Here is a 24993-nt window from a genome sequence, read left to right on the forward strand (position 1 = left end):
ATCAAAGCAGAGGAGTTTGAAAGCAAATATATAAGTGACAGAGAAACAATGCCAAGTTTTTGATGAATTATGTTAGCTAATATAAAATAATTCATGTCGAAAAAACTCACCTTGAAATACATGTTACGTGTTAAAAGCAGTAACGTTAATTTTTTTGACAAATTTCAAAATGTACACAAACCAAAAAATTGACGTAATAGATTGATAGTATCTTCAGAAAAGTTGTACATTTAGATGAGATTAACAATTATGGAGAAGATACTTGTCTCTTATATTTTTAGATAAATCGTTTAAAAATTTTTTCGCGAAATTCACTTCAATCGGATCGATATTACTTTTGATCTCTTTGTATTCAATTTTTAAATACTTAAAAATATATGTTGCCCATTTTGTATGGAAAATCGAAAAAGTTGCAAATGTATTGTCCGATTTACAAGATTTACAGAAAAATGAGATATTTTTGAAGTCAACATTAAAAAAAAAATTCTTTGTTAAAAATATAAGCGTTCTGCAGACACATCTGCAAGACCATGATCCTGGTTCAATTTTGTAAACTGAAATATGTTCAGAAATATTTTTAGAGATTTGAAGACTTCTTGCAGGCCCTTAGCCTTCCTTTTAAGATTCTAAAAAAAATCAGGTTTGACAGAAACTTTGAACCTTTAAATGAGTCAAAATCAATTTCATATTACTCCTTCTGCCATGAAGATGGATGAACGCAGAAATATTTTACATGATTTCAATGAGTGGCTTTCCAAGAGCATAAGATTAAATATCAGCATGAATAAAAATGATAACATGCGGGCCGCATCACATTAATATTACGGTTGTTAAGAAAATTTTCCGTTTTGCGGTAGCCGCCGAGTTCTACCGCAGCTGTCAAAGTTCTACCGCAGGCTTCGAAATCATTCTATCATTGAAGCAAACAATTCAATCATAGTATGCTTGAAAGAGTAAGCGCTATGAAAAACACCAACAAACAACAATCATCAAGACGGTATCCACACTCTTAAAAATAATGAAAATTACTCTGGACGTAATTCTGGTTATGACTGAATGACACATGATGTAAGTGATGGAATGACACAAAAACGTGTCCTTGAAGATGTATTGAACAAAAAATGTAATTTTACATGTAAAAGGACACGAAAACGATGGAACTGTGATCGACATTTCTCGAATCAGACACTAACGTTTTTGAAATTGGACATAAATTTACATCATTCGGCTCGCTTCTTTTATGTGCATCCCGAAAGACGTAAATCACATTATTTTTTGGTACTGTGCAAGGTATCATTCAAGATGTGTGGATTTTACTCTGTAGCCAGAGTAAGGTGGTCCCACTTGGCGAAGATGGCTAGGAGGCCATCTTTAACTTGCTGGCCGTTTTGTTTACAAACATTACTGCCTGGTCTGGATAACGCTCAGACTGAAGCTAACTGTGCTGCCAATAGTGCGAACGAAATAGTTAAAAAGAGAGATAAAAGTAGAGTACGCTACGCGCAGATGCGGCTGCATTAGAATAATGTTTGACACCACTTTTTCTCCAACCAATCAGAAGTCATTACTGCCTGGCCCGCAAGATGCTGAAACTTGAACTAACCGTGCTGCCATAGGTGTGGACGAAATTGTAGAAAATAGAGAAAGAAGTATAGAGCACACATGGAGCAGATGCGACCGTATTAGAATAATTATAGACAACACTGTTTTTCCAACCAATCAGAAGTCGATTGTCCGACTACCTGTCTCAGATGTTTGTAAACAAAACGGCCAGCCCTTCCTCACCTACCCTTCCTGGTTTTCTCCACAAAGTGAGCATAATGTATCACCTTAGGAGGAGCTGCAGCCGCCTTGGTATCATTGAAGCCTACTGATGATTTACCAGTGCAAATCAGTGATGTGACAGCTGCGGTAGCTTTCCGTTGAACCGTAAAACGGAAAGTTTTCTCTGAAATTGCAATATTCAAAATCCATTCGCGGGCCGCACAAAACATCCTCAAGGGCCACATGCGGCCACTGCCACACATGACCACTGCTCTAGGTCAACTTTCAGTAAATGTACAATTGTTCGAATATTCATACCGAGGCAACGATGGTATACTATTTTTAAGCTCATCATTGCAAGTTGTTTGAAAAAAATCCCAGCTCTCTAGCTCAATTTTCAAGAAAAGTCCACTTTTGCGGATGTTCCGGATCTTCCGGAGGACCATAAGGTAACCTTGACCGGAATCGGTTGCCCCAAGATATCACAATATTAGTCGAGGATACATAATTTCCGTTTTCTGTTAAATTAGAGAGGTTTAAATGGTTTAAACACCATTTACTATGCACAAAAAAGGAAGTTGATCGATTTTTACCCGACCTGACCCAGGAGGACACCGAAATAACTCCGGATATAGGCATTAAACTGGTCCAGCATATGAAACTAGAAGCCTTTGGATTGCATTTAGTGAAAACCGTATCTAAATCAGTTGAATTGAACGTCCACAATAACAACACAGACGTAACACTGACGAAATTTCCATCGACCACTTATTTAACGATCTTTTCAAATTCGTCATGTTCCAAACCTCACAAGCAGAGGCGCGCACATCGTTTTTCTTTGAGTTTGACGTTTTACACTATCCCCACAGACAAACAGACGTAACACTGACGAAATTTCCATCGACCACACATTTAACGATCATTTAAAATTCGCTATGTTACTAATCTCACAACCAGAGGCGCGCTCATCGTTTATCTTCGCGTTTGACGTTTCACACTACTGCCATCTGCCGGTCTTGTTGCACCAAACACCTTTTCGTGCAACATGCTCACCAGATGATGATGGTGTAAACTGGGCGATGGATTTTAACGAAATTTGTTACGTCTGTTTGTCTGTGGGGATACCTTCGAGGTGGTGGACGAGTTCGTCTACCTCGGATCCTTGCTGACCACACTGTAAACTCGGCATTACCCTTTAATGAGGGAAAAATACCCACTTTTCTCTGATATATGAAAATGTCAAAATAAAGGGTACTTTCAAATTTTTAATAAAGGGTACTTTTCTCCCATTTTGACGTTCAAAGCATTTACCCATTAAAGGGTGAAAATTTTCTTGGAGTTTCTCACTAATCATTTAGACTCAGCAATGAGAACTGTTTGTGTGGAACTAACATAATTGGAAACGGGTTTGGTAGTAAAGGTAAGTAAATGCAACTTGATCAGGAATTTGTTTATTCTATCACTACTTCTTCATCGAAAATAAAATCAATTATATGATTTACAGAATGCGCTGCACAAAATGAATAAGAACCGAGGACCCCAGATTGGAAAGAATACAAATCATCTGCTACCAAATGTGCTGCTGCTATGATTATTACAATACTAAACAATGAATAAAGCTATCTAATTAATTAAATATATGATTTTTCATTCAGTTTCATCCATGGAATTCCTTTTTTTTAATATAAATATAAAAAGAAAACAGAGTGAATTTTACCCATTTCGCCAAAATTTTCATTTGGAATAAAGGGTAAAATTTACTCGTTGTTTTGACGTACAAGGTGTTTACTCTTTAATGAGTAAAGGCCCTTTACTCTTTTTATGAGTTAAACTAGTTTCTCTCATAAAGGGTACTTTTTTACCCTTTAAAGGGTACTTTGGTCTTACAGTGCAGGGTGGGTGTACGGCTGTCAACTACAAACAAAGCTCGCCTACCAATCATCTCTCGGGCGGGCCGGCCCAAACAGCACAGGTCGAAACGCGGGCCATGCCAGGCAGCGAATGCTGATGCATTTCAACACTCAAACAGCGGGATGCCTAACAGCGTTGTGAGCAAAACGAATACACCTACAAAACATGAACGGTAGGCGCACCTCGTTGCGTATACCCCCCTGTTGCTGACGGCTGACAACAATATTGCCCATTGCACGGAGACGTCTTCAGAAAATTAAACTTTAAAAAAAAAATCGCTCTCTTTCGCTCCTCCGGGAAATCTAAAAACAGCAGTGCCAGTTCCTGTCAAAGTTGACAGGTACTGGCACCATTGCTTTCAAGTTTCGTTGAAGAGCGAAAGAGAGAGAATTTCGCCGTGAAATGCCTAATTAGTCGGCAAATACCAGGGTGGGTATACCGCTGTCAACTACGAAGAAAGCTCGCCCAACAATCATCTCTCACGCGGGCCGGCCCAAACAGCATAGGTCGAAAACGCGGGCCAAGCCAAGCAGCAAACGCTTATGCTTTTCAATATGTAACCAACGGGATGTCTAGCACCGTTGTGAGCAACACTAAGGCGGCATCCACAAATTACGTAACGCTCTAGGGGGAGGGGGTGCAGGCTCAAGCGTTACGGCTCATACAAAAATTTAAAATTGTTCATACATAAAGCGTTACAGAGGAGGGAAGGGGGTTCAAAATTTCAAATTTTAGCATTACGTATTATATGGACGCACCCTAACACACTCATAAAACATGAACGGTAGGCGTACCTCGTATCGTATACCCTTCTCCCTGGGAAATACGGAGACGCATCATCAGTGGAAATCGTGTCTACTATGTGGGGTGACCATCTCGTGGAGATTCAAAATCTAAACATTGTTTTAATTTTCATAACTTCCCTGTGCATGTTCCATTTTGTCTTGAATCCAGCGATTTTAAAGGTTTTTGTTTCAATTGGGTCCTAAAATTTTTAATGATTTTTTTTTTATTTCATAATACGAAGAGCATGTTCTTGCAACTATTTCAGTAAATTTTCCAGCTATATGGCCGGTACGCTGATCATAAGTACTGTGCAAAAGGATAGGACAAGAAACGGTCAAGGAATGATTCCGGTACCGAAATTACTTGAGCTGTACGCCGCTGATAAGTAGAACTGATTTCATAACGTCAGTAACGCCTGCCGTACATATCAAATGGAGCTGTCACTTTTCCGTACGGAAAAATGTGCCGCTCAATTATTCCGCAAGTAAAAGTGACACTTCGCCCATACTGGATCAGCTGTCAAAATTACTTCGGTAAACAGGAGAAATTTTACTTGAGTGCTTTACGTTTCAGGTGCATACTACGCAATAATAACGACTATAACATATTTAAACTTTAATTTGAATAATGGTTTTAAATATGAACCTTGACACTTTTGATCATGTTTGAATACTTTGTCAAACTGCCATAGGGATTTTGATTTTAACACAGCACGGAGATGGAATCCAACTCAATTTTGGGTTGTTTCAACGCAATTCCGTAGTTGAGCCCAATAACTCAATTTTGGCTAAATTGGTAGTTTGGCTTTAATTCCATTAGAAAAATATACTCAATTTTGGGTTGATTTAACGCAAAATGGAGTTCTTTCGACCCAAACATAAGAAAAGTTGCATTTATCCAACTTTGGCTTATTGGGTCAAAGTACCCCAATTGGGTAGATGCAGCTCTCTCTATTTTTGACAACATTCGTGTGGGAGAAAGAGAAAATCGAGAGATTTTGGGTTGAAACTATAATCGATATACTTAATTTTGGGTGAAGTTACTCAAAAAATAGGTAAAAATATTTCTCCGTGTGGGGTTGTTCCTATCTGACATTTCGGAAGGGACACGGAAAACAAAATATACCCTAAATTTAAGTTTAAACCAAGAAGTGTGACAAAATCTCAAAAACCGTGAAAAATGTTTTTGAACATAAACCAACGAAAATTGTTTAAAAATTTAGTAAACATGTGTTTCTGGCCTAAACTTAAGGCCCCAAGCACAATGTGAACGGCAACGCGGTACAACGGCAAAACGGCATACCCATCTTGATCTACACTTCACTTATTAATCCCATGTTGACTAAATCCTTTTCAACATTGACTTGACAAGTAGAGTGTAGCTCAAGATGGGCTTGCCGTTTTGTTTATTTATTCGAAACACATCAACAGGCTAATTGTAGCCCCAATGATGTCTAAAATATATATAAAACAATCGGAGGACAAAACTTAACAAAAGCACTAAAGAGTCAAGAGATAAAACTTAAACTAAACTCTTCGTTCGTCAAAAAATGATAAAAACCTTCGGCGAAGCATTTCTCGGGTGGTATTGAAGTCGAACAATGATGCGACTTTATTGAACACTCGCTGCAACCCGCTAAGTGCTCCGTGAAGTCCGTAGTTGGTTCGAGTTAGAGGCAATCTCAGCATGACGCTGTTCCGGAGGGAGCGTGGACGGGCATTTAGATGGACTCGCTCCAGGATTGTCCCACAGTCGACACGACCCAGTAAAACGTCTGCAATTGTTAAAGCTCTGAATGTGTCCCTTCTGTTCCGGAGGAGGTCCAAGTCTATCAATCGGCATCGACTCTCATAGCTCGGCAAGCGGAATGGATCTCTCCAAGGTAGCTTACGGAGTGCGAATCGGAGAAATCGGCGTTGAACAGATTCGATCCTTTCTGCGCCATTATTATAAATAGGACTCCAAACAGCGGAACCATATTCCAACGTGGAACGCACGAGAGAACAATAGAGTGATTTTAGACAGTAGATGTCGGAGAAATTCTTGGCGATTCTAAAGATGAATCCCAAAGCCGTTGACGCTTTACTGACGATATACGAGATATGCTGTTTATACGTTAACTGTGAATCAAGGAACACGCCCAAATCCTTGATGTGATTCACACGTTCAATTTTCGTGCCAAGCAAACTATAATCGAACGTGATTGGTTGCTTTTTTCTAGAAAACGTGATGATGGAGCACTTGGTGGGGTTAACCACCATTCCATTCAGCGAGCACCAACTGGCGAAACTATCGAGTTGCTGTTGTAGGTATAAACAGTCGGCAACAGAGCATATCCGTAAAAATATTTTCAGGTCGTCTGCATACGATAAGCGGGGGCCTTTGATAACGAGATGAACGTCGTTGAAGTAAAGCAGAAAAATCAGTGGTCCCAGGTGGCTTCCTTGTGGTATACCGGATGTAGCGTGAAAACTGTCGGAACTGCAATCGCCTATCACAACTCTTAGCTGACGATTGGTTAGGTAAGAGCCGAACCAGCTCAGAGGATTACCGCAGACGCCAAATCTGTCAAGTTTGGCAATAGCAATATCGTGATTCAACTTGTCAAAAGCGGCCGACAGGTCAGTATATATAGCGTCAGTCTGCACTCGAGCGATCATACTGTCGGTAATGAAAGTGGTGAAGCACAGTAGGTTAGTGGTTGTTGAGCGGCCGGCGGTAAATCCGTGCTGATCGGAATCCAGCAGGTGCTTGCAGTGAGAGAGCAAAGCTCGAATAACTTCGACACAGCACTTAAGGACGTAATACCACGGTAATTATCCACGTCGCGTTTCCTTCCTTTTTTATGCACCGGGAACATGTTTGCCACTTTCCAACAGGAAGGGAAAATTCCGGAAGAAAGAGATAATTGGAATAAACAGCAGAGCGGTGCAAGCAAATTTCCGATATGCTCTTTGAGAAATGCTGAGGGAACTTCATCTGGTCCAGGATGGTTGGACGATTTCAACTGCGAAGCGGCCCTGGATACAGCATTGATATCCAAATCAAGATTCCCCAAAGCTTGGCCATTCATGGGGACATTGTTGGCTGCACAAATGACCTGATCATTGCTTATACTTTCCCCGCTGAATACGCTGGCAAATTTGCTAGCGAAGAACTGACAGATTTCCTGTAAACAGGACGAGGATTTACCATTCCATTCCATCGAAGAAGGAAAGCCCGATTCTTTGCGCTGCTCATTTACGTACTTCCAGAACGATTTTGGTTTGCGTTTAAATTTCAGTTCTATGCTCCGCTGGTACTGCAAGAAACAGTGACGACTGACACGTTGGTACTCGTAGTTTACTCTCAGGTAGTAGCTTCGCAATGAAGGTGTCCGATACTTTGTATATCTTCTTAGAGCTGCTCTCTTGACTGATTTCAATTTTCGCAATTCGCTAGTTTGCCATGGAGGGCGGGAGTCATGATGGGCAACTTTCTTCGGCACGTGTCTGTCTATGACGTATGTCAAGATGTGAGAAAAAGTTTGCGCAGAAGTATTAATGTTTCTGAGATCGAGAACGTTATCCCAATTGATGTCGGCCAATACGGCTGCTATGCTACGGTGATCCGCCTTAGAAAAGTCATATGACACACCAACAGGACAGTTGTCGAAATCATGAGCCTGGTTATTCTCAACGGCAATAATCAACGGAGGGTGGTGCGGTACTGCTTTAACAAGCTCACAGGGTGCCGCTCCAATGAATGGAGCTTGGTCTTGCACAGAAACAAAACAAAGATCCAGGCTACGATTATTTTCGTTGACCACGTGGTTGATTTGTGCTAGTGTGGCTGCGCTGTAACTGTCTAGAAGACTGACGGCACAATCATGCATAGAAGAGTGTACAGGGTCTGGATAAAGGAAGCCGTTTTGAGATGATATCCACGAAATGCCTGGTAGATTGAAGTCGCCCAAGATGAAAACATCGTCGACGGGATTGGCGGATTCCATTGCAGTGATGACTGAGTCACAGTGCGCCTCTATGAGCTCATTATCACGAACTCGATCAGGAGCAATGTAGAGCGTGCACAATAAAAGAGATCGATCGCCAAGCTTGATGGACACCCAAACTTGTTCCAGACATTTCCACGATTCTTTTTCGATTAACTTTGCTTTCAATCTGGAACGAACAGCTACGAGTACGCCGCCTCCCGTGAGCTTCCTGCTGTTGTTAGGATTACGATCGCAGCGAAACACCTCGTAATCAGTTCCGAACACCTGACTAGATAGCGTTCGCGAGTCAAGCCAAGTTTCTGTCAGGACGATAATGTCGAAGCAGGAATCCGACACGGCCATTCGGTAGTCGTTTACGCGCGAGTTCATACCGCCGACGTTCTGGTAGTAGATAACGATGTCTTCTTTCCGCCACACTTTGGAGACGCCAATATTTCTGGAAGGCACGTGTGCATCAGGCATTGATTGAGAGCTAACATTAGTGGAGTACTCGCCGTTGTTAAGTGGTTGGAAGACCCTCGCCCCACTTCCGACAGCAGGGCCGGAACGACTATGGAGAACGACGGCGGCAGGAGGCTGGACTGCGTCGGAGGGATTGAGGGCTTCCATATGGCTTTCTACGGTGCGTTCCGGGTGTCCATGAGTAAGTGTTGAAGAAGCATCACTTGGGTCGGTTGAGTCCAAAATACTGAAATTTGGAACCGCATCAGGCATTGGGAAAGCGGAAACATGAGTGTACTTGCCTAGCAGAGCAGACTGGAAGATCTCTGAACCGCATCTAGCAACAGGACCAGGACGACTGTGAAGAACGCTGGCTGGAAAAGGCCGGACTGAGCTAGAGGATCCAGAGACTTCCAAAATGCTAGCTGCACTGCGTCCTGGTTGTGAGCTTGACGTAAAACTGCGTTTCACTTGATGTTCTGTTGTCGTCGGAGTAGACTGGTTGTTCGGATTTGGCTGGATGGAATACTGGGTTCCAGTATCGATGTTATTGTGATCGACAAGATCAGAAGGAAAACTGGAATATTGGAGCTGATCAGGCAGAGAATTGCTACAAAAGCATGCGTACTTGCCTGAGATAGAAGGTTGGGAGACTCCGTCACCGATCTCGACAACAGGACCAGAACGACTTCGATGGCAGGAACAAGCTGGCGCGACTGTGTCGAGTGGATCAAGAGCTCCCTTAATGCGACAGGCAAAGCGTTCTGGTTTACGGCATTTGGTGACAGATGTAACTACGTTGCTGCGTTGCATGTTGTTCAGATCTAGTTCGCTAAGTTGCCTACACTCGTGGGAGTGGAGAACTGTGAAGCTCCTATTTCCGGGGAGACCGTGATAGTCGGCGTATGCAGGCGGGGTAACCACATGTTTTTTGAACTCTGATCTTCGAATTCTCGGAACAAAACTCCTTTGGGCCAAGTGTCAGGGCTCAGTGCAGCATCACGAAAGTTAGGATCGATTCCAATCTTGTACGAAATGAAACTCAACCGGCTTGTGTCAGTCCCTCGTTTTATAAGCGGAATTGCTTTGATTGGCTTATCGCATTGTAAACAATCTTTGGCCAATTTCTCGATTGCTTCTGGCTTAACATTTGGATGGACGCGGGAAAGATACAGCCAAAATAATTCTTCCGGTTCGGGAACAGTGAGTATGCTGGCGGTAGTTGTATCTTTCGTTCCGCCGAGCAGAGGTTTAGTAGCGACCTGTTTAAAGTTCGATTCTTCGTCACGCCGTCTTTTGGAAGGTGGTTGTTGAAAAGACGAGCCAGGTTCGCGCAAAAACGGAGAAAATGGGGTCATTCGTTTAGACAGAAGAGCGATTTGCTGTCCTTGTTTTGCCAGTTCCTTTTTGATTTCAGCGTGTACTGACTCTTGCTTTTCGGTAATAGACTGAATAGCCTCACCGAACGACGAAACGACCGATTTGAATCTGGCAATCTTCATCAGTTTCGCGCATTCATCACACATCCAAATCAAATTCGGGCTTTCCTGGATGATTTTCACAAACGGTTTGTTGAGCTTCGTAACCGAGCATCTTATATGCACCATCCGTTCACAAAAAGCCATACAAGAAATATACTCGTCATCGTTTCTGACCGGTTTCGCACAATGATCGCATGCATCAGACATGATGGAGATTCTCTAACACCGCACCTGTACGAATATGAGTTCGAGTCACTGTAAGCGTGAAGGAAAATAATCCGCCGTTGTTTGCGAGACGATTATGCTATCGACGTTTTCTACGTATTGTCACTGAGAACACCAGAATAATAGATATGCCGGAGAGCACAGATCGATAATTAACGAAAATAAACTAAACACAGGTGAAAAATACACTGTTTACACGGGAAAAACTGTTCGATTACGGTGCGAGAAACAGAACGATCCGACAAGCAACGATGTAAACGATGTTACCGTTGTTACCGTTGTTATGTTTTGCCGTTGTACCGCGCTGCCGCTCACATTGTGCTTGGGGCTTAAGCGTTTAGCATAAGCATTAGCATTAATTTCGCACAAATTCGTAGGTGGTACAGTTCTAATACAGACAAACAGACGTAACTGCTAGAACAATTATCAATTCAAAACATAGTATCGCGAACATTAACGCCCAATGCTGAAACCATTGTGTTTGGCCAACCGCGAACTAGATGGCGGTAGTGCGCAAACGTCAAACTCGAACAAAAGTGATTCGAGCGCTACGAGTGGCCCGTCGGCCAACTACCAAGTATTAGCATTGAGCGCTATTCTTCGGTACGATGAAAATAATTCGAGTGTTACGTATGTTTGTCTGTGGTTTCAGCACAGACAAACAGACGTAACACTTAGAACAAATCTCGATAAAAATCATAAAAATCACGAGGACATGTACGCCCAATGCTAAAATTAGTGTCACAGACAAACAGACGTAACACTTAGAACAAATTTCTTCAAAATCCATCACCCATTTTACACCATCATCATCTGGTGAGCATGTTGCACGAAAAGGTGTTTCGTGCAACAAGCCCGGCAGATGGCGGTAGTGTGAAACGTCAAACGCAAAGAAAAACGATGCGCGCGCCTCTGGTTGTGAGATTTGTAACATAACGAATTTGAAATAATCGTTAAATGAGTGGTCGATGGAAATTTCGTCAGTGTTACGTCTGTTTGTCTGTGTTAGTGTGTTTGGCCGACAGGCCAACGGATGGCGGTAGTGTGTAAACGTCAAACGCGAACAAAAACGATGCGAGCGCTGCCGGTGGCGGATTGGCTACCTACCATATTTTTGATTCGACCGTTAAAAAGGTGGTCGATGCACAATGATGAGTGTGACGTCTGTTTGTCTGTGGTTTCAGCATTAGGTGTTAATGTTTGCGAGACTATGTTTTGAATTGATAATTGTTCTAGCAGTTACGTCTATTTCTCTGTGTTGAAATGATCGTAAATTGAGTGGTCGATGGAAATTTCATCAGTGTTACGTCTGTTTGTCTGTGCCCTAAGTATCCATCATGTGCCAAGACAAATTTCAAATAATTATGTGTGAAACACATAATCAGGATATGAAGAATTTTTTCAGTGAACTTTTGCAACTAAATCATGAATCATGATTTTTATTTGATAAATTTTAACATAAAGATTCTCACACGCAAAAAAATTGTGCGGTTAAAACTACCATTTTAGGGGGTTAACTTAAGCGCTCGCACCGGCAATTTTCAGCAGACCAGAAATGTGCTTGATTTTACCATGTCTGTAGTCGGTATCAGATTGTTGTAAATTATTTCTGTCAAATGTACCAGTAATGCGGTGGGGTGTACCGTAAACATAGTAAAATGGTCTGAAATTCCATGGTAGTTTCAAGAATGGGCGTAGTCAGCTAAAATAGTTATTTTTACCACAGAATTTTTTCCCGTGTATCTGGCCCTCCCTTCCCCTATCGATAGTCTCATCAGTGACACCTTGGCGGCGCCACTGTCGCTTTGTTTACATCCCATCGGGAGAAACGTCAAAACCGTGTCATCAGAAAACATGTGCGCGGCGTGATTTAGGATCTCGAGATCGTTGTGAGTGCGTGAATTTTGTGAAGTTTGAAACCCGCTTGAAACCCGTGCGATCGTGGTGATTATTCTCGGTAACTGTTCATAAATAGTGCAAAATATGTCGTCCAAAGAACGCGAGGAACGCATGGAGGTGGCCGAGGACCAGAACATCGAGGATGCGATTATTGCTGGGGAGAGTGACGACGATGATGACGAAGATAACGAGCAGCAGGATGAAGCCATGGACAATGAGACCGGCAATGGTCAGGTTTACCTGCCGGGGCGGAAGCTGAACAACGACGAAGAGTTGGTTTGCGACGAATCGGCTTATGTTATGCTGCACCAGGCCCACACCGGTGCGCCGTGTTTGAGTTTCGATTTGATTGCGGATCCGTTGGGGGACGATCGGGAGACGTTCCCGTTGACGGCGTTTATGGTGGCTGGGACTCAAGCTGCCAGGACCCACGTTAACAGTGTGATCGTGATGAAGATGTCCAACTTGCACAGGACTTCGAAGGAACGTAAGGATGACGATGATGACTCGGATTCGGAGTTGAGTGACGACGAGGATGAGCATGAGGATAAGCGGCCACATATGAACTGTGCCCTCATTAAGCACGCCGGTTGTGTGAACCGGATTCGCGCCACGACCTTCAACCAATCACACTATGTGGCCACCTGGAGCGAAATGGGACGGGTCAACATCTATAACATCAACGATCAGTTGGCCGCAGTTGACGATGAGCAGTCCTGCAAGAACTATGAAACGAACAAGGTCGGGGACGGAGTGAAGCCGGATTTTACCTTCTCCGGTCATCAGAAGGAAGGCTTCGCAATCGATTGGTGTACCACAACGCGTGGTATGTTGGCCACAGGGGATTGCCGCCGAGATATTCACATTTGGCGCCCGAACGATAAAGGATCCTGGACGGTGGATCAACGCCCTCTGATCGGGCATACCGACTCGGTGGAGGATATACAGTGGAGCCCGAACGAGGCCAATGTGTTGGCCACCTGTTCGGTGGATAAGTCGATTCGGATTTGGGACTGCCGGGCGGCGCCCTCCAAGGCCTGTATGTTGACGGCGGCCAATGCGCACGAAAGTGACGTTAATGTGATTAGTTGGAACCGGAACGAGCCGTTGATCGCTAGTGGTAAGTTGATTACGGAGATTCCAACATAAGGGTAAACATGAAAGGCTAAACATTTTCAATATGAAAAAAAAACAAACTATAAAACAATGAGATTTTAACTGAGACGATTTTAACAATCGCCAATCGAAGTAGGTAGGCGTTCAAAAATCAAAAAATATTTTTTTGCAATTCCGTTGCAAATTAATCAACTTTTCATTGAGAAGTTGATCAACATAACGGCCTACTTTTCCTACTGAAAAAAGCAGTGCTGAAAAGTGCTACTTTTCAGCACTCTTTTCGGTGCTGAAAAGTAGCACTTTTCAGTACTGTGTTGGTAGGCATCAACCGAACAACCCAGTCTATTCATGCCATTTGTGCTTATTTGCGCGGCGTGTGAGTCGAGACGAGCCCTTCTCACCTCGGGTGATGTGAGGCGACTAATGTTAATCTAATGGGAGCGAATCGACAATTGTCCCTCATTCGACTCGTCTCGCCTCACATGCCGCGCAGAACAAGCATAATTGCATCTGATTCTAGATCCGTTGTGCGATCTGATTCCGACAGGGGCTGTCCATTAACCACGTAATCAGGTTTTTGGGATTCCTGGCCAACACCCTCCCCCCTCGTGGTCATTTGTCCATACACAAATTTATAAAATTTGTATGGACCGTGATCATTGGCCAGACGCTCCCTCTCTCTATGAATGACCACGTGATTCTGATTTGGAATCCAACATTTGTAGTCAGCAACTGTTTGTGCTGTCTTACCTGATTTCGATGGGAGCGTGAAAACTTGTGACATTCATGGGTAGGTACTACTGTATCACAGCCTACGTGATTGAAAAATACTGAATGGATCATTGAAGGTAGTTTTTGCAAGTGCTCACCGCATCAAAACAAAGGCACCACGGTATATGGGATTTAACATTGTGACAGCATTGCTGTTCTGTCAAACACACAAGGCTACGGTGGCGCTATCTATGCTTTCCATAGCGGCCGTTTTGGTTATTTTAATGATCCATTGATACTACGCATGGATGTGTGCCCATGTGGGCTCTCTTGAAATGTTTGTTTTTGCTTTTAGAGTTCATTCAGCTGAAATGGCATTTTTCGAAATAGCAAAAAATGTTGTAGGCAACTCGTTGCAAAACTAGTTTTTTTCAGCACTCGTTGTATTTATCCAACTCGGCGAGCCTCGTTGGATAAATGTACAACTCGTGCTGAAAAAATCATCATTTTGCAACTTGTTGCCTAAATAACTATTTGCGATTCCGTTGCAAATCAATCAACATTTCATTGACAAGATGCACTATAAAATGGCCTGCTTTTCCATAGATACATCTTTATAAAAAGTATTTATAATAAAAAGTAACTGCCAAAATTTCGTAAAATAAAATTCGTCGTATTATCACTCATTAGTTGTAGAAACAACATGCAGAGTATTAGTTTTGTAGATTAAATTTATATCATGTTTTCAGGCCACGATTTCGATCCTCCATCAAGTATCAAGTGAAATTTTCATTTGAATTTTGTGTTTTATAGTCAAATTTGGTTGTAAATTACACCACATTGCAACTCACCCCGCCGTTGCAAGTCACCCCGTTTGACGGTATAAAGAGTCATTTCTATTAAACTTGTTGACTTGATGAAGTCATCAATTATTTTTTTCCATTGTCTTTCAAAGATCAGAGAAAAGGCTTTCGGAGTTGTTTATTCCTTTCTTTCAGCTTTTGCAATATCTGAAAGCGCAACACTAGCTATGAATATTTCGGTCAAGAGCGGACAACGCGTCTCTTTTCCTTGTTGCAGCAAGGCTGGGAAAATGACATCTTTCACGGCAGATTTGAAAGGCTGAAAAGAACTCAATGCCCATTCGACCCTGGAGTACGTGAAGATTTCACAGGCTTTCTGATAGGCACATGTATCGACCATACATGGCTTGCCTCATCTAAGACCTCATCATTACTTCCAGTGTTTTAGAAGAGTCAACAGTAAAACTGCCGTCTTCTTTTTTTAGGCTACCTAGGCCTTTTGAAAGGACTTTGTGCAGCCTCAAGAGCGTTGTTGATACTTTCATATACCCGTCTTCAGTCCTTAGGTTTATCGTGCCTTAGTTCTCTGTTGCATTCTGTAAAGACTTTTTTGTATTCAATCCAATCTAAAGTAATCTTCGATCTATTGAACAACGGCCTAAACTTCTTTCTCAATCCTGCCAGCTTATCATTCCACCAAGGTACATCCCTGTTAGATGACCTTCGTTGAATAGGACAGCTAGCATGATAAGATGAGACCATTTGGTCAATGATCCAATTAGAGGCATTTTCCAGTTGTAGAACAGTCGTGAGCTGTTCACCGTTATACGATTTTTTATTCGAAAACGATAGCGATTCCAATAGGGCGATATTCGAAACTGAAAAGGCAATAGATGGCTCTTTTTCAGTGGTAGTAAAAACGAAATCCTGAAACAAAGAAAGCACCATGAAACATGAACTAAACACAAAAAGTTATGTATTCACATTATGCTTGATTTCTAATCACTACTTTTTCGATTCTGTTTGCTAATTGTTTGTAATTCACGTTTTTCATCACCGTTAGAATTGTTCTTCATAAAAATTCAGCTTGAAGTTCCTAATACAAAAATAAACTAAATTTCTATCAAACTTCGACAAAAGTTGTAGGTCAATTTGGAACAAAATCTCACTGGATTCTCCCCAAACCCTGGGAGTCAATTTCACACATTTCGGGGAAGGATTGAAGCAAAATTCTGGGCGGTTCTCTGAAATATTATGACGATTTCTAATATAATCAGCATTCTCAAAAAATCCAGGACACGATTCTTCCAGAATCCTTCCGTAGGAGTAGAAGTATTCTACCATAATTCTGTGTAGTTTTCTTATAAAATGTTGTACTACATTCTTATAATGCTCAAGACTAAATTCTAAAAAAAACCTGGGCTAAATGACATAATGTTGAGCCCAGTTTACACAAAGTCGTTGGCAGCAAGTACGGTAGTGTATATGACTTGAACAGGCTACTCGTTCTATGCTGATTTCCAATGACATGGTGAGGAATGTATGAACCTACAGAAAATCATGTATTGCATTATTTAGACAATATGCTACTTTTTCATGATGACCGTTTTCACAGCAATTACAACATCTGTGAAACCAACAAATGCAAGAGGATGTACATTTCAACAAACAAAAAATGCAAAATTTAATGAAATATATTTGGAAATAAGAGCTAAGTCTATCTAAAATCTTAACATTGATATAAAAGGCATACATCAGATGATGTCAAAGCCATCTGATGAAACACACGTGGATCTGGTGATATTTGTTTATATTAAATGAATTTATAGACTAAAATACACTAAAATACACATCCAATGAGCGAATAAATGCATAAGCCATATATAAACTCTTGAAACTTTATGATATGACCGTAATTTTAGAAAGCCATCGAATGGGTATTGAGATAACATCCCTGTCCATATTATATTCACAGGGTGTCCGGAATGTATGTTATTATTCTAATTTTCTATGTTTTATGCCAAATGATTGTTATGCCAAACGACCGTTATGCCAAATTGAGTTATGCCAAACGTTACCCCTTTAAGAACTGCTTTGCCCACGTTCTGAGGAATGGAGACATGATTTGATAGATGATTACTTGAGTGTTTCAAAGACCATTATATCCTCTGAAATGCATTATGGAGGAGTTGGAGCTTGTCCGCATGAAAACATTGGCCAGCCCATAGGACTGGAAGTGTGTCTAAGCCAATCCCTTATAAGATAACGTGTGATGAATTAAATTTCAACAAGAACTTGTCCATAATTCAAAAAGTATTTCTATGATACAGTAATATTATTTCTTAGAAAGGCAATATGAGTGGAAAAGAACGATTTGCAATATTTATGTTTTCTTCATGATGTTATAAATGACATGAAACCAAAAATTGGTCTATAAATCGTTTCATAACCCATATTGTTTCTGAGGCAAAAAAAATTCTAAAACATCTATCGTGTAATTGTCATACAATTGCCTGAATGTTGTCCACAAATGTTATAAAGAATCGAGTTGAAGAAGAATAAACGAAGAATGAAATTCAACTTAAATTTGTGAATCTCACATATATTATACTTACTTACTTGATACTTGATGGGCTACAATTCGCTAAGATGAATCTGCGCCGAATGGATGAGTCTTCTCCACTGGGCTCGGTCCTCCCGGATAAAAACGTATCATTCAGTGAGTGGAATAAACCATTAATGTACAATATAACGTATTGGATACAATACAGCGTATTGTAATTGAATGTCGAAGCAATATTATTCATGTTTGGATATACAATTCAAAAACAATATAATATGTTGTAACAGAACATTGTATTGTTTTTAATTGGTTTTATACCTTACAATTTTGGTCAAATTCCTATTTTCGCGTAAAACAACTGTTGCTTTTTTCTATGTAGCTTTGCTGAAAGAAATAAACAAAACAAGTTCAAAAAGCAAGAAATGTTGGGTGGAAAATATTCAAAAAGTCAAAATAAGTAGTTTTTTAGAAGTCACTTGACATTAGCTGACATGCAACCATGATACAGTTTGTTGAATTGTTTTTGTATTGTACAACAATACACGAATTGCTTATCAAGACAATACATGAACAATATATCATATTGTGTTTTCAAAATATTTGTATGAGAAAATATCTATATTTGTATTGTTACGATACTTAACCACCCATACATTATATTGCAAAAATCTCATATACCATACACTGAACTGTTGAAAACAATATATTGTACTGTAATTGTATTGTCATTTCACAAAATACTGTATTGTATTTCCAATATATTGAATGGTACTGTTTCAATACGTTATATTGTTTTTGTATTGTATTTTTTATCCGGGCTGGGCCAATCGCTTCCAGTCGCCCTGAACGTTAAGTGCCCTTAAGTCCTCCTCAACCGCAAAAAGCCATCGTGTGCGCGGCCTGCCACGAAGTCGGCGGCCTCGTCCGGGTTCTCTGTTGAATATTATCTTTGCTTGTCGTTCTTCCGGCATACGGGCAACGTGACCAGCCCAACGCAGCCTGTCGTGTTTTATGCGCTTGACAATATCCACCTCTTTATACACTTGGTACAACTCGTGATTCATGCGACGCCGCCAGATGCCGTTTTCTAGTTTACCGCCGAGTATTGTTCGCAGCACTTTACGTTCAAACACCCCGAAGGCTCTCCGGTCGACTTCCTTCAATGTCCATGATTCATGGCCATATAGGACAACCGGAAGGATCAGTGTCTTGTATAACGCGAGTTTTGTTTTCGTTTGCAGGCTACGGAGCCCGTAGAAAGCCCGACTCGCAGCTGCAATACGTCTTTTCACCTCGCGGGTAACATCATTATCGCATGTCACTAGTGTTCCAAGATACACAAATTCTTCCACCACTTTAAACTTTTCACCACCTAGCACCATTTTGCTACCACTAACACGTCCGGACCCACGTTGACCACCAGCTAACATGTACTTCGTTTTTGTGGTGTTGATTGTGAGCCCAATCCTCGCTGTCTCCCTCTTGAAAGGCTCGAACGCCTCTTCCACTGCCCGACGGTCAATCCCGATGATGTCGATATCGTCCGCAAAGCCAAGGAGCATATGAGAACGTGTGATAATGGTACCGCTTCTCTGCACACCGGCTCTCCTGATAGCACCTTCGAGCGCTATGTTAAACAGCAAGTTAGAAAGAGCGTCACCCTGTTTCAATCCATCTAAGGTTACGAACGATGACGAAATCTCGTCCACCACTCGCACACTTGATTTCGATCCATCAAGCGTTGCACGAATCAGTCTAATCAGCTTCGCCGGAAAGTCATGTTCGGACATAATTTGCCACAACTCGTTTCTCTTCACTGAATCGTACGCTGCTTTGAAATCTACAAACAGATGATGAGTCTGCAAGTTGTACTCCCGGAATTTATCTAGGATTTGACGCAGGGTAAACATTTGATCCGTCGTTGATCGGCCCTCTCGAAAACCAGCTAGGTATTCGCCGACGAAGGACTCCTCATACGGTCTCAATCTGTTGAACAGAATTCCAGACATGATTTTGTACGCCGAATTAAGGAGTGTTATCCCTCGATAATTGGCGCACTCCAGTCGATGCCCTTTCTTGTACAGAGGGGAAATGAGACCTTCCAACTAACTAGTAGGCATTTGTTCTTCCTCCCATATCCTCAATATGATACGGTGAAGGAGTTCGTGCAGCTGCTCACTTCTGTGTTTGAGAAGTTCGGCCGGGAGCTCGTCCTTCCCAGCAGCCTTGTTGTTCTTCAGCCCATTGATAGCTTTTTTTACCTCATCTAGCGTTGGAGGTTCCACAGCCTGTCCATCGTCATCGATTTGAATTCTGCTACCAGATCCACTTCCATTATCTCCGTTCAACAATGACTCGAAGTACTCTTTCCACCTGGCGGCCACCATTGTTTTATTCGTCAGCAAGTTTCCTTCGCGGTCGTTGCACATGGCGGGAGACGGCGCTGTTTTTCTCCGCACACCATTTACGGACTCGTAGAACCGTCGCATGTTGTTCTGTTCCATAGCTTCTTGCGCCTGAGCAATTACTGCCTCTTCATACTCCTTTTTCTTTCTGCGATGGATCCGTTTTTCGGCTGCCCTTGCTTTCTTGTACCGCTCTCTGCTCTGACGGGTACCAGACACCAGCATCCGGCTTCTAGCCAAGTTCTTCTCGTTCGTCATTCTCTGGCACTCCTTGTCGAACCAACCGTTCTTTGGTCTCCGTTGAGCAGTACCTACCACTTCTTGCGCTACTGTGCTCATCGCTCCGTGGATTGACTCCCACAGATCGCTGAGGTTGACGCATTCGTCGATTTCGCTAATCCGCTCGTCGAGCTTTTGATGGTAGTCCGCTGCTACACCATCTGCTGACAGGCGTTGGATTGTCGGCAACGATTGTCGGTTTCTAGAACTCGAAACCGTTGATAATCGCGCTCGAATTTTGCTTACAATGAGATAGTGGTCTGAGTCGATATTAGGACCCCTGAAAGTTCTAACATCGATGACATCGGAAAAATGTCGGCCGTCTACCACATGGTCGATTTGGTTGCAAAGTTCGCCATTTGGGTGTTGCCAGGTGTGCTTGCGGATATCCTTGCGTGCAAAGTAAGTGCTACTGATGGCCGTCCCCCTGGTGGCAGCAAAGTTCACTAAACACATATATTATACAAGCACCTAATTGATAAAGCATATTTTAAAATTCCTAACAATATATCACAAATGTGATCTCTTTATGGAAAAGTTTGAAAACCCAAAGCAGTTTCAATTTCAAATTGACTAAGTTGTGTTTATTTTCCAAAGTCTCAACCTATATTCAAAGCTATGATTATGATCATACAATAAAATACATTGATATTTCATACTTTTATTACGTTTCGATCGTTCTAACGCTAGTTTTCAACCAAATTTCATAAAATCCCGGAAAATTCCGGGATGCAGTCATCGAGTAAAATATCTTTGTGATGAAAGCTTCTAAAACTTCAACGATGGGGTGAAGTTCTTCTCAGGTCTTGTCTTCAGCATTCGCCCATATCAAATGATAGAATGGATTCATATCAGGATCATTGGAGATCTAAACATATTTTCGAAAATACGGCTCATTTTGGAGAGCCATGATTGAACCTTTGTATAAGTGTGATAAGCAGCTCTGTTTTGCTCAAAACTTATGAACTTGTATTGATATAAGTTGTCTCTAACCGAAGGAACAAATATCTTACTAAAAAAACTGTTATAGACCTCTGTGTTTATTTGTTATTAAACTTTAACAAAAAATAAAGGCATATCAAACCCATAAGACGCAAATGCCCTCAAAAATAAGACCCATGCAAAATATTTTATTGTGACCATGACAAACACGTTCTCTAAGAACTCCTCCATCCTCTGATTCCAAACAAACTAATATTTTAAACAATAAAGTGTGATTTTCGAAGGTGAAAAGTTTATCAACAGAGTATACGACAATCAGACGCTGTTTCTAACTTTAAGCGGACAAAACCTTCCAACTTAATTACATTATTTTGGAGGGTAAGAAAAATATGACAAAAATTGTCCTAGATAGCGAAGTTGTATCAGGAAATACTACAGTAATCAGAAATTGCATTCACTCACAAAAATAATGAAATTAACGCTTATGGATGCGAAAATGACGCTCAAACAATTTTCGCATTTTTTTATGGGCCATACTGTAATTCCTTCCATCATTGTTAAACATTTTTTTATTTTGAATGATGTTTTTCATGGTGTTCCTATATTATACAGAGATTTTATTGATTATTTTCCAATTATTTTTCAATTTTGTCTAGTAGATCTCTTACGACTTCTACAAGAGTGCAGAAGTGCAGAGATCTTTGTAGGAGTTCATCTAAGTTTGCTTTAGAACTCACACAAGTTCTCTTCTGCATTTTTTAAAGAAACATCTCCCGAATTGTTTCAAAATTTTCTCCAAGAATTTCTGAAAAAAATTCTATGTCTGTTCCCAGAAGACATCTCTAGAAGAATTCCTGGACTTTTCTGGGAAATTTCTCGAAGAGTTTGTGGAGTAATTCCTAAAGAAATTTCTGATTAACATCGAAAAAAGATCCTTGACGACAATTTTGTAGGCAAACCATGAAATATTTGAAAAATTAGTGATTGAATTCTTGAAGATATTCTGAAAGGGAATCACTGAGCCATAGAGAGTGTTGTATCAGAGAACACTTTTTTATGTTATAGCGGGTGACCCAAACTTTGCACGGATGTGTACCTAAACGAAAAGTGGGAGGAATTTCTTAGGAAGTCGGTAGTGAGCTCCTGATGAAATATTCGGAGTAACGTTTGAAGGAAACTATGAGCTATATCATGATATTTCTAAAAAATATATCAATAATCATGAATTTATGTTAAAAACACTAAAAAAGTTAATCAGATTTTCATGTTCAAATCTTTCGAAGTTGTTCAAGAACCACATTCAGTCATTCAAAATTAACCCTTCGATGATCATTTATGCATTTTAAAGTACATCAGTGCACCAGTAGCCGCTGATGCCCCCATTACAGCTCACTAACGTAAAAACGGATTTTTCGTATACAAATGCAATCTTTTTCGCACGGATATCGTCTATCTGCATCAACAACTTTAAAATGAAGCCTTCAGACATTATTTTCATTGGTTAATTTTTGCGTGTTTCAATAGTCACTCATGCAAAAAATTAACAAGTTAAAAAAAATCGATTTTACTATACAGCCTTCTTTATTATTGTTCTGGATATGGTTTGACCATAAAAAGTATCAGGATAAAAAACGAAATTCGAAATAATGCATATTTTAATATGTTCGTCATGAAATCGGAAATAGGAAGACTTAGATGCAGTAACTAAAGCAAATAAATATGTTTTATAAAAGCTTTTTATATTCATTTTTTTATATTTTATTTCGCTGCTGATTACCCATACGTGGAGCTACATTGTGACATAAAAATAGTATTGATCGACTCAATAGTTGTATTATGATAAACGTTTCAACACATAACTTCCCTTAAATGAGCATAATCTGGTACACTGATGGTATTTCCTTTATCTGGAGTTATTTTGTGCGGTATCAGGGACTCTAAATTCAAGGTTTTCAGGGTGATACATTCAGCCTTTCGATCAGTCAGCCTTTTATGATTTCAGTCATGAAAAATCCTATTGTATGTTGTTTGAATCGTGATCGCTTTTTACAGGTGGCGACGACGGTTTCTTCCACATTTGGGATCTTCGCAACTTCCAGTCGAAATCGACGGTGGCAACGTTCAAGCACCACACCAATCACATTACCACCATCGAGTGGCACCCCAAGGAATCGACCATTCTGGCCACCGGAGGAGACGACGATCAGATCGCTTTGTGGGACCTTTCGGTGGAGCGTGACGACGAAGAGGAACGAGCGGACCCGCAGCTTAAGGACCTACCGCCGCAGTTGCTGTTCATTCACCAGGGCCAAACGGAAATCAAGGAGCTGCATTGGCACCCGCAGCTCAAGGGTGTCCTGTTCTCGACGGCACACAGTGGGTTCAACGTTTTCCGAACGATTAGCGTTTAGGTGGATTAGTGCCTAGTGAGGCGGCGAGGAGATTCTTTTCTACGTTCTTCAATTCGAAGGCGATTACCCATATGTAACATTTAATACGATTCAAAAATAAAAGTTATCAGAAGAACTTACCTGTAGAGATTACTCGTTTTCTTCTTGGTCATTCACTTCTCCTTGTTGTAACATTGCGAGATTAACTAGATGCCGCATGGTGGGTCGACCGTGAGGGCAGTTCTGCAAAAGAATAGAATTCGAAGGTCGATTTATTTTTATCCAACTTCCATCCCATTGGAATCCCGCTAATACGATTCGGTAGGGAATAATTACTACGAGAGAAATACGTTTCAATTCACGTTTTATTTTTACTGATTCTGTACTTTTCACGTTGCCCTACACGCAGCGAACTGGACTATCGAAATTCATACATTTTCGTGCTTATTCTGCGCGGCGTGTGAGTCGAGACGAGTCACTCTCACCGCGAGTGACGTGAGACGACTAATGTTAATCAAATGGGAGCGAGTCGCCAATTGTCGCCTCATTCGACTCGTGTCACCTCACACGCCGCGCAGAATAGGCACGTTTGCCTTATGAAAGATGGAACGATTATCGCAATACGAACGCTTTATGTATCGTTTTAGCATCACTCCACACCAAGGCGTCGATAGGCGCGGGGTGTACGCACGAGCCTATCAATCGCAAGGTCCTTGGTTCGATTCCAGGTTGCCGCGAAAACTATTTTTGTTTTCAAATTTCGGTTTCATAAGGCAAATTTATGAATTCCAACTCGATTCCTTGAGGCGAATGTTTATCGATAGTCCATTTGCCTGAGTGTATGTTTAGTCTTCTGTCCTATTGATTATTGCATAAAACGTTCTGGTAGCATATTGTTGTATTCAATATTGTAGAATCAATCTATTGTGTGTGGCTGACTATTGAATTTGAAAGGTATGTTCTAGAACTGCCAAAAACAATAATTCAACAATATGTATTGATAGTGATGGAATGTTTGCAAAGGTAAGTATTTTCAGCTATTTGTAATGTATTGTCTTCTTTTGTTGTAGTAATTTAATACAAAAGAATCGGTATAAGTATATAAAGTGCTATAGTGAAAATTGTGGTGTTTGTGGCCTCAACATGAGAAATGTTCGTCCACCGGTTTGGTGCGGCATGACGCATTCCGAAGGCGTCAACATGCATGTGCCCTGGGAACCAGTTTCGGAGTCAACATATTCCATCATGATTTTTTTTTAAGAATTCCTCCAAAGATTATTTCG

At 41.1% G+C, this 24993-nt stretch overlaps 2 protein-coding genes across 3 annotated transcripts in view; one reads left to right on the forward strand and one right to left on the reverse strand.

The window, feature by feature from the left end:
• Nucleotides 1-12425: 12425 nt before the first annotated feature.
• LOC5572762 (glutamate-rich WD repeat-containing protein 1) lies at nt 12426-23856 on the forward strand. The gene is made up of 2 exons (XM_001660533.2): nt 12426-13621; nt 23373-23856. Exons 1-2 carry the CDS (start codon nt 12586-12588, stop codon nt 23729-23731), a joined length of 1395 nt encoding a protein of 464 aa, XP_001660583.2. The 5' UTR covers nt 12426-12585; the 3' UTR covers nt 23732-23856.
• The window catches only part of LOC5578399 (mismatch repair endonuclease PMS2), a 34064-nt gene continuing 32868 nt past the window's right edge, over nt 23798-24993 (reverse strand). Inside the window, exon 3 of one of the 2 annotated variants that reach the window (XM_021841942.1) lies at nt 23798-23953. In XM_021841942.1, the coding sequence (XP_021697634.1) occupies nt 23861-23953 (93 nt within the window). In that variant the 3' untranslated portion in view covers nt 23798-23860. The remainder of the gene's footprint in view (nt 23954-24993) is intronic. The other variant, XM_021841943.1, reaches the window with a different exon arrangement.

This window comes from Aedes aegypti, chromosome 2, assembly GCF_002204515.2.
Source record: "Aedes aegypti strain LVP_AGWG chromosome 2, AaegL5.0 Primary Assembly, whole genome shotgun sequence".
Lineage (NCBI taxonomy): Eukaryota > Metazoa > Arthropoda > Insecta > Diptera > Culicidae > Aedes > Aedes aegypti.

Bases quoted from the DNA above. Each gene is read 5' to 3' on its own strand.
- LOC5572762 (XM_001660533.2), top strand. From the start codon at position 12,586: ATGTCGTCCAAAGAACGCGAGGAACGCATGGAGGTGGCCGAGGACCAG. The intron at 13,622-23,372 runs GTAAGTTGATTA...CGCTTTTTACAG, and splicing joins CGAGCCGTTGATCGCTAGTG to GTGGCGACGACGGTTTCTTC.